Raw genomic sequence first — 15,848 nt, 5'->3', positions numbered from 1 at the left:
TGAGGGAAGTGACTTGGTCAGTTGCAGTAGATGAAATCATTCATTCAGGTAATTGATTTCCTTCAACCCATTTTATGCAGAGAAATTGCAGGCAATTAAATTGGCTTTCTTAACAAACAATGTAAAAAGGCATTTTTGCTTTTACTAAATAGATTAAGGAAGCAATTAGTTGTTTAAGATGTCTTGCCCCTAGCATTTCTTTGATGTTTATTTTATAATTGTGTCTCTTTTTGATCTGGTCAGTTTAAATTTGTTTTGTTGTGACCTTTTGCACAGTGCTTCTATGTTGATTGGAATTACATGCGTACACACAAAACTTGAATATTTATATCCTTTCCTCTTCTGCTGCTGAGGATGGGGGGAGCGTGGGGAGTGGGGGAAGTATTCTTCACATTCCTTGCTAAAAAAGAAAAAAGAGGGAAGACTCTAAGGTATTTTTTAAAAAAGTATGCCTACATCACATTTAGGTAGCTGGAAGTGGTATGTTCCAACTGTTCAGTCCTAGACACTGAGTAGCTTCTTTTATAAGCTTCAGAATTGCTTCTTTGCTACCAAACTTGAAGAATGTGGAAAGAGTTCTGGTGATCACTGACACTGGTGGTATTCAGATGGGACTAGTCTAAATCTTTTTGTAACTGGATTTGATACAAGTATCCTGTGACCTGATACTTGCTTAATTCACTTCTGATCTACAGTGCAGTAAACAAAGATTTGTATTTTAGAACTCCGCTGTAGAAACATCTTAATAGGAATGTTACTGTGAACCAGTTTAGTAGAGTAAGTTTCCTTTTCCAGAGTGCCTTAATGCCCGCTCAGTTATTCTTCAAGACAGAAGATGGAGGCAAATATCCTGTAATTTTTAAGCATGGTGATGATTTGCGTCAAGATCAACTTATTCTTCAGATTATTTCACTCATGGATAAGGTGAGAATTGTTAATTCACATCCTTGTCCCTCTGTGTTCTTGATTTTTTTTCCTTGTCTAGAGCAAGACTGTTAAAAACTGTTACTGCATCCTATGTTTCTAATACATTTAAGAATTCTCAGATCTTAATTGGCTTTTCTTCTTTTCTTTATAGACATGCAATGATCCTGCATAGATGTAAATAAATTGACAAACAGGCTTTCACTCATTACTAATTTCAGTGAAGAACAGTGGAGATCAACATCCAACACAAATTGCTTTTTGGAATAGAAGCTGCCTTTTTGTTGCATTCATTTTTACTTTTTGTGTTGTTGTTTTCCCCCCAGCTGTTAAGAAAAGAGAATCTGGATTTGAAGCTGACGCCCTATAAAGTGCTGGCAACTAGTACAAAACATGGTATGAATACTTCTGTTTCCTAAAACTACAGCAATGGGAGGAATCTTCCCCCTCTCTTCATAGACTGTGTTGTGACACAGTCTGTTTTCATCAGAGGTTTTTTGCTTACATATAGCGTTCTCAAAAGGAGCTCAAATGTGTAAGTAAATGTTGTAATACAAGTCATGGAGTGACCTGAGTGACTACAGTATTGCACAGGTGACTCAACTATCTTAATTAAAAGAATCCTGGTCTACATTTTGGACTATGTGAAAATCAGTAGTCTTATCTTTGCTGCTAGCTTGTGGTGTAATCTTGGACAAATAGCTTACAACACTCCTATTTATAGATCTTTGTATGAAGTGGGGGGAAAAGAACAAGACAAAACAAAATCAGACTTGTCTTTGCTTTTAGGTACATTCTGGACAACTATTTAGAAAGCCACTGATTTTCTTTCTCTTCTCATGAAGACTTGGAACAACAGACCTTTTGCAAGCTAGTTTGGTGTTAATGACAAGTTGGTTTAAAACTACTGAAGGCAGAAAATTGGGGCAAAACATGTTTGGTGTTTCTTTGCTGAGAAGCAATTGATTGAAAGTGTGTATTAGCATTGTCCTTTAATAAACGTGTTACAGAGTGCCTTGAAAGCTGTATGCATTGGAGACTTTATTTTTGGTTGTTTTCTGTCACAGGCTTCATGCAGTTTATTCAGTCAGTACCAGTTGCAGAAGTTCTTGCTACAGAAGAAAGTATACAGGTATGTGAGGGGGGATTTTTAAGTCTTCTAGTGATTAGTATAAAAAAACAGTATAGTTTGCAGGCTTAGATCTCGTACAAAAGTCTTTAGTCTCTCAGCTGAATTTTGTATCTGTTAGAAGACAAATTGTGTCTTGTAACATTCACAGCAGATTTTTTGCTTTAAAAAAATACACTTAAATCACCACAAGTATTTCATGTCCTAAAAACAATACTGTTTAAATAATTAAAGTGTAATTTTAGTTGTGCTATTGAAGGTCTGGCTTTGCTGTAACGATGAATGGAGGGTGCATGACACTTTTCTGTAGGGTTTTGTTTTAAAGTGTTTCTGTCATTCATTCAGTAGTTTTGCCTAGATACCTTGTCCAAGTATGTCTTACTGATATTTTTTTGATGGAACAGCTTAATAGTTTGTTCATATACTTTCTGAAGTCTGTTTCCCTGCCATGGTGGATGTATAGATACTGTGTAGGGTTTTGTTTTGTTTTGTTTTTTTACTTTAGCAAATTTTCTGTAACTGTCATGGAATTGAGTAGGGACATGTAATTGAGTAGTGGCACATAAAATTCATGCTAGTTTCAAGCACAACACACAAGCTGTGTAGCAGAGCTCAGCTGGTTGATACATGCAGTTAGATAAAAACATTCCAAGATGTATAACTAATAAGTTTTTAAGTGAAAACATAGCATGTTTATGTTGGATTCAATTTGTCACAGTACTTTTTTCCCTTTTTTTGTAGTTTACACTGGATGCTTGCATTGTTCATAGCTCAGTAGCAGGGAGCCAAAGCAAAGAGCTCCCAGCTACTATAAACTACATATATTAAAAATACATAGATTAAAAAATACTCAGTATTTGACATTATCATTTGTTTAACAAATAAGCATATCAAGTGCTTATCTTCTTATCATTTATCAGACAATGACCAGCATCAAGCTGCATAAGATTTTTTTGAGCTTCCCATTCCATAAAGGGAGTGATAAGGTACATGTACACATTCAGTAATCACACAGTTTAGAAAGTGTTTTCTTGGAAGTCCTTTGTAAACTTGGAAATGCACTGTTCATATTCTAGTCTATTACATGTTTTTATAAAGTAATACATGTAGTGTTGCTTGTGAAATTGTCATTTTGCAGTTATTTATAACATCATATTCTAAGCTGAAATAGGTGCCTGCTGTTTTACTCGCTGTGCAGACGTAAGGAACAATTCTTCCTGTGAAAAATTGCTAATCTAGACAGACAAGATGCCAAAGAATGTGATCTGACATTACTTCACAGATCAATGGCAAAATACATTATAGAACTCTGATTTCCTGTACCAAAGCATGATAAAATAGGCAGGCATTGTAGGTTACTTGGGAAGACAAAACTCCCTAACTCTGAATGTCGCTGTTATCCCCTTCCTCCTCCTTCCCCCAGCTTTATATGCTGAGTGTGACATCTTATGGTACGGAATATCCCTGTGGTCAGTTGGGGTCAGCTGTCCCAGCTGTGTCCCCTCCCAGCTTCTTGTGCACCCCCTGCCTACTTTCTTGGTAGGACATGAGAAGCTGAAAAGTCCTTGATTTAGTCGTTGCTGTATAGTATTTATACTAAAACATCAGTGTTATGAACGTTATTCTCATCCTAAATTCAAAACCACAGTAGTGTATCTGCTACTGGTAAGAAAATTAGCTATCCTAGTTGAAGCAAGGACAAAACTGAATGAATGTTTTTAGGTGTTGTGAAAGTTTGGTTTATTCTTTTTGTGTCGCAGCTGTTGTAATAAAGATGAACACTGTATATAAACATGAAAAAATGTTTCACTTCTGAAAAGATTTAAAGCAAATAATCTGGTACTGGCTGATAATACAGATGTGCAGGGAATAAAATGTGTTACCTGCTATCAACAGTCTCGAAATTACAGTTCATGTTTTGGAGGTGTTTCTGTTCCACACTCTGCAGTTTAGCGTTTGGATGGTCTGAAGTCTGTGTTTTTCTGTTGGTTTTGGTTTTGAGTGCAGTTTTGTTGTTTGTTTTTACATACACCATGTAAAATTTTGGAGCACTGAAATACACCTCTCTAGTATCCTGTTAACCAGTTAAAAATTCCCTTCCACGTTTTGCTTAGGGATTTCATTTAACGGAATCTTTCTACTGTCAGCTTTTTCTAACATCTCAGAAGGGCTTGTTTCTGTGTAAGCAGAGATAATTAAAGCTTCCTCTAGGTCTTAAAACTATGATACACATTACAACAGGACTGCTTTTCTAGCAAAACTTTCTTAAACAGCCTGCAGATACTTTCCTTCAGTGCCACTCCTCTTTTATTAAGACTCCTTTCATTTTGTCATGATTTTAGTCATATGTCATCCAGATGCCTACAAAGCTCCTCTTACAGTGCTTGCTTAAATTTGTGTTTGCTTACTGGAAGAAACTTGTGCTATCTTGGATTCAATTTAGCTATCTTTTGTCTCAGTCAAGACAAAACCAGTTTCCTTCTGAGTAGTGGGAAGGACCGTTTTGGCCCTGTCCACATTACATAGAAAATGTGAAGGTTCTATTTGATGACTTAAATTTTCATTTTAAACTCAATAGCACTTGGTTATATTGTGGAATAGGGAGACCTGTAACAATGATAAACCTTACAAGAATGTGTGTCCCAGGTTTAGTTACTAATCTAGACTGTTAGGCCTGTTTTAGTTTTTCATGATCTGGACTGAACAGTTTCCTGTGGAAGTATCTGTACTCATTAATTAATAACTTTTCAATGCGTTATTAATTTTCTGAAACTGTTAATAAAATAAACTGCTTTTCAGTTTGAACTTCAGATCTGTTTCTTTTGCCTATAAGAATGAGATGATTAAGGTAAAATAGATAAAAACAATATAAAATTAAATTATATTTTACTGGGTTTTTTGGGAGTAGTTGCTAGTTTAACAGATTGTAGTAATGGCCATTTGTGGTCTTGACATAAATCTTCTTTTCTACCAGTTCTAAAGATCCTGTTTCAGATCATGTGGAATAACTATGTTAATGACTTCCCCTGCAGAACTTCTTCAGAAAACATGCACCTAGTGAGACTGGCCCTCATGGAATAAGTGCAGAGGTGATGGACACATACGTTAAGAGCTGCGGTAAGTTACAGGCTTACAGCTGGTAACTTATTATCTGAAGGTATATAGGACAGGGCTGATGAGGTATTAAGACATTTTCAGTTCAGATGACTGCAGATAGGGCACTATGCATGTACTTCCTGTCAGAATCCCTGTGAATAGTTTTAAGCTTGGCATGTCATACACAGTTTATCTCCTCAGTGCTCTTTTTGTTCTCCTTAAAGGAGACTGGAAGTTAAATACTTTTTGCTTTCTAGCAATAATCTTACCTCTGTCCCCTCCACATCATGAGTTAGGATCTTTATAATGCAGGGAGATGTAAGGCATTTGTATAATAATAAATCATCTGTATTTAAGGTAGAAAATTTCCATTTCTTTTTAAAACATTGGGTTCTCTGTGGATGAGGCTACATGCAGCCCCGTGTTCCATTTGGATGGCAAGAAAAAGTGGTAGTGTAGTTCTTGTTCAGTAAAATGACAGCAGTATTGAAATACCGCTTTTCCATTCTAAATAATAATAATAATAAAAAAAGGTGTTCAGTTGTTGCTTCACAGTATCTTTTCTTTTCCCCTTCTCTTTCTGATGCCACATACTTTAGAACTGATTCACACTGTTCTGGTTATCTGGTTAGAGGGTGAAAGTGACAATTTAAAAAGTTCAGTATTGATCACTGCCTGGCTTACTGCTGAGTTTGTGAATACTGCTGATAATATGCATTCAGATTTGTATCAATGTCTAATGCTTGTTTTACAGGTGTCTAAAATACTTCAGTGCAAAATGGTGATGCTCATTTTGCTCAGAACACTTCATCTTCCTTTGAAGTATCTTAATCCTAATATTGAACGAATTTAGGCTTTTAGTGTTAGGCATGTAATTGTGTGGTAAGAAATTAAAATCTATGTAGTACTGAATAAATTTCAGAGTTTTAATTTATTCGTTCAAATGTTCTTCATAGTGCTGATAATGTGGATTATTCCTCATCAGTACCACCTCTGCTCCCAGTTTGCGTGGTATATTTATTACTAGTGAACAAGAACTAAGATAAGGCGGCTGTTAATTGTGTGGAACTTGTTGCTCTCCAGGAAAGGTGCTTATATTCATGTTTATAATTTACTTGTTACAGCTGGTTATTGTGTAATTACTTACATCCTTGGAGTTGGAGATAGACATCTGGATAATCTTTTGCTAACAAAAACAGGTAATTCTTTTTAGTAGTGTAATTTTATAACAGCAGTTGATTAATTTCTAATGTGTCGGTACTGTTTTGCTCCATTTCCTTTTGACTATAACCCACTTGAGTATTGTAGATTAGAATATATTTTTAAATGTAAAGTTACATTGTTTCATCTAAGGTAATATTTGATGCGGTAAATCAAAGTTTAGGTTTAAGCTGTTAAACTGTTTTAAATTAGTGTGAAGTTGCAGTCAAAGAATAAGAACAAGTAGACTAATTGCTCTCTAAACACATTAGTATACAAGATATAATGTGTATCTGATGTGGTTTTGGTGTCAGTTTAAGAGACATTTATGTTTCTGCAGGTAGCATAAATTCAACTTAACCTCAACACAGACATGTTTGTAAATACTGGGGGTTTTGTATAGTTTTCAGCTGGCTTATTTGAAAGGCCTATGTTCTACTGTCACATTTTTTTCCATTTGAAAACTGGATGTGTAAGTTTTTTCTTTGTTAAACGTAAAAATTTTCTTGAGTGATGCTACCTCTTTTGAAAGTAGTATGGGCCCAGTATATGGTAGAATTTGACTGCCTTTACCTAAGACCAAGAGAGATTTCATTGTTATCTTAAACTTGGATAAAATAATAGTTACATTTTTTTCAGAAATCTTGGTCCAAAGCTTTAAAAAAAGGATGCATTAAGAAGTATTTGTAAAATGACCTCAACCCCAGGTATCCTATTTGTTCTTACCAGACCATTTAATTTTCATTAAATTGTTACATTCCTGTTCAGTACCTTTTTTTAACATGCTATCAGAAAGCAAATTCAAGGTCTAATAATTAGATGCCAGTTATATTTTAATAGTTGCCAAATAATTCTGCTTTTTTAATGTATGCTGTTCCAAATACAGTAGGTGGTTAGACAAGTATTATCAGTAGTCGTATGGAATTAGGTATTATCTTGATGACTTCACTGAGTTGTCCGTGTGAATTCTTGTCTGAAATTTGGCTTTCTTTTAATCAAAATCGTTCTGTGAGTTGTCCAGGTCTGTATGTTTTTCTAAGAAATTTACATGTTATGTCCCAGAAGTGGGAATGTCAAGCGAGGCCTGTCAGTAGGATTCACTTGAGCATTTTCTATTCCCTAAGAATCTCGTGTTCTTGATGAAAACGATCCACTTTACACAAAAATCTAAGTGTTTCATCATCAGTCTAACTGAGCTGGCTGGACTGTTTAGCTCCAATTGAGATTTTATATATATATATATATATATACACATACATATAGATAGATAGATATTTAAGCCTTTTTAAACACAAAGAAGGAAACAGGCTCTTTAGTGTCCTGCTCAATACAAATTCAGAACTGCAGGGGAGAAAGTAGAAGTTACTGTTTAATCAAGTACATCCTTTAGTTTGCAGCAGAACCCATGTATCTTGAAAGTTCAAAATAGCAATATGCATTCTGACGCTCCTTAACTTGTTCTAACTTTTTTAATATTTTTTTGTTGCCCTCTTTACAGATTCAGTAATAGACCAAGTAGAGTGAATAACTCTAATGGTAAATTAATAGAAGATTTCTCTACCAGAGGAAGTGAAGGATTTGAAAATTAAGCTACTTCAACTATTAAAATCAATGGCTTGGGGTGGAGGGAAGTTGAAGTGTTTTACTTGAAAATTAATTTGTATGTAGCTGCATGAACTTCACAGTTTCAACAAAGAAAAACATACCTTGTGGAGGAGAAAATTTTTGGTGGTTTTGTTGTTGTTTTGGTTCATTTGCTTGGTTGCTTTTGAGCTACAGCTTCCCACAGGAGTTTGATTCCTTGAATACCTTCATTACATAATGATGAAGAGTTAGGAGTTGTGGCTAAGTGTTTATAATAGTGAAATGTTTATGAAATAGAAACATGTAAACAGAATACATGTAAATGAAAAAGTAATTTTTAATATCCATGTGCAAGGCTTCCATGTGGAAGTTTACAGGTAAGGCTGAAGCATTTATAAGTTTGAATCAGCATGCTCTGTATGAAAGGCTAGAAAATTTAACTATTGGGCCTTGGTTAGAGTAAAAGGTCTCGCTCTAAGTGCGTGGCAGAGCAACTAAAGCCAGCGTACTTTTCCTTACCTGGTTGGAAGTATATAAATGGGCATTTAAAAATCTGTCTTGATTTTTCATCTGCCTTGTCTGTCATTTGTCTAAGGCGAGAGGTATACATTTTTCGCTAGCAGGCACTGCTTGCATGGTTAGAGTAGTAGTATTTTAGTGTTTTGTTGTGGGATAAAATACATCTTACCTTTCTGTTAAAAAGTAACAGCACAGTGGTGGTTTGGCTTGGTGGAAGAATTTAAACAGTACAGCAGAGGGCAGTGCAGATCTACGGTACTTTCTGAAACTGTTTTCATCTGCTACCTATGCTCTGTCACATACAGAGTGAGATCTTTTTGAGCTACCAAGAGAAATTCTTAGGTTCCATGTACAACAAAGGCTTACTAAAAATGCTACTAAGAATCCCTTAGACTTAAGTTGGAAAAAGCTAATTTAATTCTTCTGTTGAAGAATGGAAGCTATATGTACCTTTCTTCAAAATTGCATGGCCATATATGCATCCTTTCTTGATGATAATTATTTAATGAATTGAAGCTTTCCAACAGGGTAAAGAATGCTGAGTACCAGCAGTGGATTCACATACTTTTCTTGGATGTATATGGCAATAACGTATGGTTACCTTTTTTGGCTCTACTTTTTAGCTTGGTGGATGTAGCCACATGTATGTTGGACTTCTTCCTATAGAATTATTGCATTATCTTCTAATATACAGATGTCTATGTTTATAATAGATATGGTATAATTTAACTATTAATAGATATTGAAGTTCTTAAAACCAGATTGTTTCCCATTCAGTGTTAGAAATGTATTTTTTTGCCCTACAGGATGAGCATGTCGGGTCAAGTAATTTCTGTTGTCTTTCGTGACTGTTTTATGCCTGTAGTTCTGGAAGTAGGGTGACTGCCTTTAAGTAGTCTTAAACAAGATACCTAGGCTTTCAGATTTTTAAATGCTGTCCCATTATACTTAAAGGACAGCTGCAGAAGTTTGCTTGGAAAGGAATATAGGGAACCTTCTGTCAAAACATCCTAATCTGTGAGTGCTGTTAAAACTTAAAAGTACGCTTGCATCTGTTTCACAAATGTGCATTAGCTTGTACCCTGAAGGTCACATTATATAGTTGCTGTTGCATGACAGGAATATTTATTTTCTCTGAGAACTTTCAACTTCCTACTTCTCTTGGAGATGAAAAATGTTATCAATTGTGAAGTTTTAATTTCTAGTTTCCAAATTATTAAGAGCAGGTATTACTGTGACTTGTAAATAACAAGACACTGGCAGCTGAATACTCAGCTTTAAGTAACATCAGTGCCTTGTTGTAGAATTACAGACCGATATGTATATAAATGCCAGCATCTGACTTATCAGCTAATGTGCCCTTTGTTGCCTTGGAAGGAAGAGCTGGGTCATTGTGAAGCTGGATTGTGATACACAAGTTGCAGCATGTCCACTTACATGTCCAGTTAACTTCCGTGTAATATGTGTTATGTTAGTAACGTCATGTCTTCCTTTGAAACTACTCTCATTTGTTCCACTGGTTTTGACTGTAGAGTTGTGATTTAGCTACTTATCTTACACCTGGCATGGATGTCTTCATGATTGCTGAGCCTTTTAAAGTCTTAGGACAATCAGTACAGTCAAGCTTAGGTAGTGTTTGAGTTATGATAGACAAGTGAAGTCTCCTGTCCCATTTTGAGATATCTTAATAACTTGCTTTATCAGCAGACAGAGGTTTCATAAAGGTCCTGTCATATTTGCAGGCTGTGTGTAGATATTTTAGGATATCCTAGATGTTGAAAAGGCATTCTTGAGTAGCACTGCATGTGTGTGTCTGACCAACTAATGCTCATCTTAGTGACTGGCCAGATGAGTCTTTCAGTAACCTTTGGGGACCTACATGTAAATTGAAGTCCTCATTATAGGTTCCCTAAATACAGGCACTTTGATCTGAACTCTACACCTGAAACTGCTGTAGCAGTAGAAAAAAATGCTACTTGGATAAAATGAGGTTATTAATATCTGAGGGCAGGTCAAAGACTGAGGGCTTGAAAACCACATTTGCTTTTAGCATCATGTGTAGATTGGTGAAAGAAGTGGGCTGTCTTCTCATGTAATGCTTAGAGGTAGAGCTATGGTCTGTCTTCAGTGTGAAGTGCAGCAGTTGACATCTGATTTATTCTTCAGTCTCAGAAAGGGTTGCCAGGTAAGACAGCAAAGATCTGAATAGTTCCATATGTGAGATGACACCATGTATTTGTACTTGCAGTGCTTTGCAGTTAAAACCATCTCTCCCAAAGCAGGTTGAAAGATGACAAAAGTGAAAAAGTATAGGATACAAACCCTTCTGCTATATCTGTGCTTAGATGAGTGTATTTATAAATATTATTTATTAATGTTGCAAACTACTTTAGTATGTAAAATGCAGTGGAATTTTTAAATATGTTTTTAAACGTTACTGGTCTTGATAAAGGAACATCTTTTTTTTAAAAAAAAATAAATAAAAAAACCCCTAGCACATACTGTTACCCTTTAGATTTCTCTCTGCAACTCTTAATTTGTGTGATGCCTGCCAAAAATAATATAAACTTCTAGCTGTTGGTCAGCTAAAACATTTTCTTATATAGGTATCTTGAACAGTATTTCTCATTTAACAATACTTATCTGACATCACCTTTTTTTTTTTCTTATATGCCTTCATGGAGTGTATTTTGAGAATGAACAGCTTGAGGTGTGAGGGGGAAAAATTACGATTCTTAGTACAAGCTGGGCGCTTATCTGTTATATGGATGATGATGATAAACTTCCAGCTCTTGCTGCATACTGAGTTTAAAACCTGTATCTTGAATAAGTCCCTGATGTTTCATGCTACTTTCTTCCATTTTTGTGCAATCTTAGAAAATTTACAATGTGTAGCTGATGACAAGTGGTGTCAATAAATGAGGCGTTCTGATTTTTTTAACATGGCAGTGCTCTGTTAGCAAAGGAGGAATTTTGGTAACATTACAATTTGTTGTGAAGCTAGGAAACCACCCCATCCATCCACTCATTTTCATCAGAGAAATTTTTATCCTATTGCTTCAATTTGAAAATAAGAATCCAGTTAAAATGGTCACTAAATTCTACTTCTCTACAGGCCAGGTTAAAATTAGTGGCAGTTGTAGTTTACAGAAAGTACATTATAATTCAGAGCTGCAGGTTTTCCTGTTTGGGTTGGGGGTTTTCTTCCCCTCTTCCCAAACGTGGGAAAAGGTCCGTTTGAAATAATTTGTAAAAGTTTCTTACCTGTTAAAAGACAGTTGCCACCAGACTTAAAATTGGTTTACTACTTGCATCTGATTTGCCTTATGTTCTGCATTTTGTTTAAGGATTTCAGAGTTCTGTGCAGGTTTTCAGTAGTTTTCCCTAACAGTTCTCTGGTGAAATAAAACAACTTCTGTGCTGCTATATGGGAACGTTCTCTTCTATTAAAATCTAGGCATTAGCAGTAAAAGTGATGGACAAGTCAGCCTGTCGGGCTAGAGTTAGATGTTACTGGCTATTGCAAGCACCAGATACCAATTTTTAGTCTCCTCAGGTATGTGCTTCATTTAATCAAAGATCACTCTTAAGGCTGAAAGGAACTCAGATGGACTTTCAAATCCCTCATGCCCTGACTGCTACTCAGGGAAAGTTTTCATGTTTGATGCCATTTCCTCGAACTCTCCAAGGGCCTGTCCTCTATATTCCATATGTTAGAAAACCAGGTGTTCAGTAGAAAAATGTAGCCAACATTGGGGAGGGGGGCACTTAAACATATAAAACAGTATTAGCTTTTAGGTTTTGAACAAATTACTTTCTCTGTGTATGCTGTGTTATTGCATGTGCCTGGAAACATCTTGTCCTCTTCCAGTCAGTAAATGCCTCGATTCTTGCTTTTTCCACAGTAAAGTAGCTTAAATGAGGAGTGGAGCGTGATTATTAGGGCACTGTTTTTGAAGAAGAGACACTCCATTAAAAGTCTTTCCAGCAGAGATTTTGTTCCTGCTTCCTGAAAGTGTGCCAGTGTAATCTTGCGGACTTTGAGGAGTGAGCCACTTTCAGCATCAGAAATGTTTGTCCGAAGCTGTGTATCTTGAACTATATGTTCTTGTGCTGTCCCACCAAGGAGGGAGGAGTGACTCAGATTTGCTGGTTCTGTTGGTCGGAATAGGGTATACGCAATACCAGAGGTCCATAGGTGAACAAAGACTGTTATTTCATAGTTAGGCTCATTGGTAGATAATTGGGTAGCAGAAATTCTTATCGCTTGCCATGCATATAAAGTTTCATGCCTTGCATTACTAGAAAAAGGTAGAAGATAAGGAGAAAAAGAGGAGTGGGTGTGGGGAGAAGAGAGGGGGAGATCACCAGTTCTGGATCCAGTGCCAGGCCTGTCTGAGGGGTGTTTTTTGTAGGAGCACTCAACCAGAAGTCCCTTTACGTGTTACCCCTCCTAAAATATCACTTGCCTTCCTCTTTTATTCCTATCGTTCAATGTGGACTACCTTACTAAAATCAGCCTCACTTGCCTTGTAAATTAGCACACATGCTCCTTACAGGCATGGGAGGGGGGAGGGGCAAGTCTTTTTGGTCTTGAATTCAGTCAGTGTTCACATTCTCCCCCTGCCGCATTTACCTTTCCCCCAGCTACTGCACAAATCCGCTGACTTTGCTGCTTCTGGAGCCGTTATTCAGGGTTTAGCAGGCTGTTCCCTCTTAGCAGACTTAGTTCATACAAAGTAACCTTTTGTTGATCTTCCCAGTGTTTGAGACATTCCTGCAGTATCTGATTCCTTCCTTGCCAGGCTCAGGGCATCTCTACCCCCTGTTCCCTTAACGAGTTTCATCACCTGCTGACTGCACTCTTACCAGCTTTCCTAGGTGTTAGATTGTTTTTCCAGTTGGTCTCCTACATGTATAGATGCCTACATAGAAGTCCAGCTCCTAGCCTTGAGACAGGGCAGGAAGTTCTTGCATATTTGTCTGTGGTCTCAAGGTATTTCCTGAATTGTTATGTTTTGTTTTCTCAAATGCCTAAAATCCCCATTTTTATAGGGAATGCAGTTTTTTAAATAGGTGCCTAAAGGTTTCAGTGTCTAAATGTTAGAAACCCAAGGCCTTTGTATCTAGCTCTGCAAGAATGTAAGAATCTCAGAGGATGAAATCTGTTTCACCTGTTGTCTAAAGTAACTGCTCTTTTAGTTTAAAAGTGGACTTGAAAAAAAACACCCATCACCCATATGGTTTAGCTGTCATTCAGGAACACTAATAAACCAAAACTAGAAGTCCAGTTTTGCCTTTCAGCATGAGTGATTAGGAGCCCTTTAAATTGAGATGTAATAGATCTGAAGAAAATGGATTAGAAGCTGAGGTCTGAGAGACTCACATGATGGTCTGAGAGACTGAACGGTATGTGTTATGGCACTGGCACTATGTGTATATTGAAGGAAGGAAATGTAATAGTTTTATAAAACATAGAAGTTCAAAGCCTTTAGAAAAATAGCGTTACACAAAGTTCACAAGCAGTCTTAATTTGCCAGGAGGATAGATGATAAGTGTATATAAATACCACACTGAGTATGAATTCTTACTCACGGTGAAGGTGACGAGGCACTGGAACAGGTTGCCCAAAGAGGTTGTAGAGTCTTCATCCTCGGAGATACTCAGAAACCATCCAGACATAGTCCTGGGCAAGGCAGCCCAGCAGGCCCTGTTCGACCAGGAGGTTGGACCAGATGTCCTTCAGAGGTCCCTTCCAAGTTCAACCATTGTTTATAAAGGTTTAAGGAGTTGTCTTCTAAATTCAGTTGAGAAGGTATGCTTTTTCTCAGCCAAATTACGTAACTTTCAGGAATTTTCAAATACAAACCACAGAAATCGTGCGACACTCCAGAACTAAAAAACCTCACTCAATACCTGCCCAAATGAGATGCTGATTCTCCTGTAGACTGTTTCTCAGCTGTGATTACTAGACAAGGTCATTTTTTAAGTATTGTCATATACTTAAGGCTGACAGATTTCAAATGTGTACAGTTTTGAGGAACTGTGCTCTTGAAGAAAAATACATGTTTAAATTTGTTGCTGGCAGTTTTTGCCTCTGTACAGATGTGTATCAGGAGTGATTGCTAACATCGGAGACAATATGCTATTCACAATGAAAGTCAACTCTTACAGACTAAAAATTCTTACTAAATGTATTTTTGTCCTCTTAAATTACAACTTCAGTAATTTCTAGATCAGGGTGATTTTTTTTGTTTGTTTGTTTGATGTTCATATAATCTGCAACAGTGGTCCGAGTGTTGATATTCCTATTTTTATCCTGCTTTTTCTGCTACTACTAGTATTTTCTGGCACTACACCTTATCAAATAGGTACCAGAAACTTTCTCCAGCCTTGTTCTTGTAAGAGAGCTTATACTGAGTGGTAGTCTAATCATTGCATTCATTAATATCGTGAAAGTGGGATGCTCAATGTTATGCCTTGATACAAATTTCACTTGGGATTGTCACTTGAGCTACTTGCAACTTTTTATCTTAGATTATACGTTTTCCAATAATCAAGTTTATTAAATTGATTATTTATAAATAACAATGTAAATAATATAAAATATGTATAAAGAATATATACATCCTATATATATAATAATATAAATAATAATAATATAAACTTCACTGAATTTTCAGTATTACGTATACAACCAATTTCATTTGTCCAAAGCAGGCTTGCTGTTCAGTTGTTCACACTGTAATAAGGTCCTTGAGGAGAATGTAAGTCAGGTTTTTCCATAGAAAGCTCTAGAACTGCAGTACTCCCTCATGCTGCCTGGTAGTCTGTACTGTGTAGCATCCTCAGGCCAGCACCTAGGGGAACCTTCTGTAATACGGTATACTGGTTTGATTGAACCTGGAGAAGCTGCACAAATGAAAATGAGTTGTCTATTTAATACGTAAATTTGAAAAATGATTTAATGTATTTAAATGAAAGCTTTTGACATATATTTTGAGTCAGCTAAAAGTCTACCAAATTTTGAAGTACAGCTAGGGAAGCTATAGTGCTAATGCAGGGTGGCCTCATCTTATACTTTCTTTTACACTTGATTCCTAAAAATGCGTAAGCACAGTATTTGATATCTAATTTATATGAACCTATATCAGTCAGCTCTTAAAACGCTTTTGAGTGTTTTAGGTGCATCATTTTTTACCAATTTAAATTATTAATCATTGCCTCTTATTGCCTATCTCTAGAGCAAACTAAAAAAAGGATTTAATTACTACCACAAGAGTTTCTGTTTTATTCAAAATGTTGTCTCTTGACTCTTCAAGGTGACAGGTTTGAATAATTGAACAGAAAACAGACCCCCCAAACTTTTTAATTAAACATTTCTTGTAACTTAAGG

At 36.3% G+C, this 15,848-nt stretch overlaps 1 protein-coding gene across 4 annotated transcripts in view; it reads left to right on the top strand.

Moving 5' to 3' along the window:
- The window catches only part of PIK3C3 (phosphatidylinositol 3-kinase catalytic subunit type 3), an 82,234-nt gene that overhangs the window by 34,308 nt on the left and 32,078 nt on the right, over positions 1 to 15,848 (top strand). For 3 of the 4 annotated variants that reach the window (XR_013924702.1, XM_080370917.1, XM_080370918.1), the window contains 5 exons: positions 796 to 924; positions 1,251 to 1,320; positions 1,992 to 2,056; positions 5,086 to 5,170; positions 6,274 to 6,348. Coding sequence is in view for 3 of the 4 variants with exons in the window: in XM_080370917.1 (XP_080227043.1) it covers positions 796 to 924; positions 1,251 to 1,320; positions 1,992 to 2,056; positions 5,086 to 5,170; positions 6,274 to 6,348 (424 nt within the window). In the remaining variant the exon portion in view is untranslated. The remainder of the gene's footprint in view (positions 1 to 795; positions 925 to 1,250; positions 1,321 to 1,991; positions 2,057 to 5,085; positions 5,171 to 6,273; positions 6,349 to 15,848) is intronic. The other variant, XM_080370919.1, reaches the window with a different exon arrangement.

The sequence above is a fragment of the Falco punctatus genome (assembly GCF_963210335.1).
Source record: "Falco punctatus genome assembly, chromosome: Z".
Classification (NCBI taxonomy): Eukaryota; Metazoa; Chordata; class Aves; order Falconiformes; family Falconidae; genus Falco; species Falco punctatus.
The sequence above is the reverse complement of the archived record's forward strand: the minus strand, read 5'-3'. Positions and strand labels throughout refer to the sequence as shown.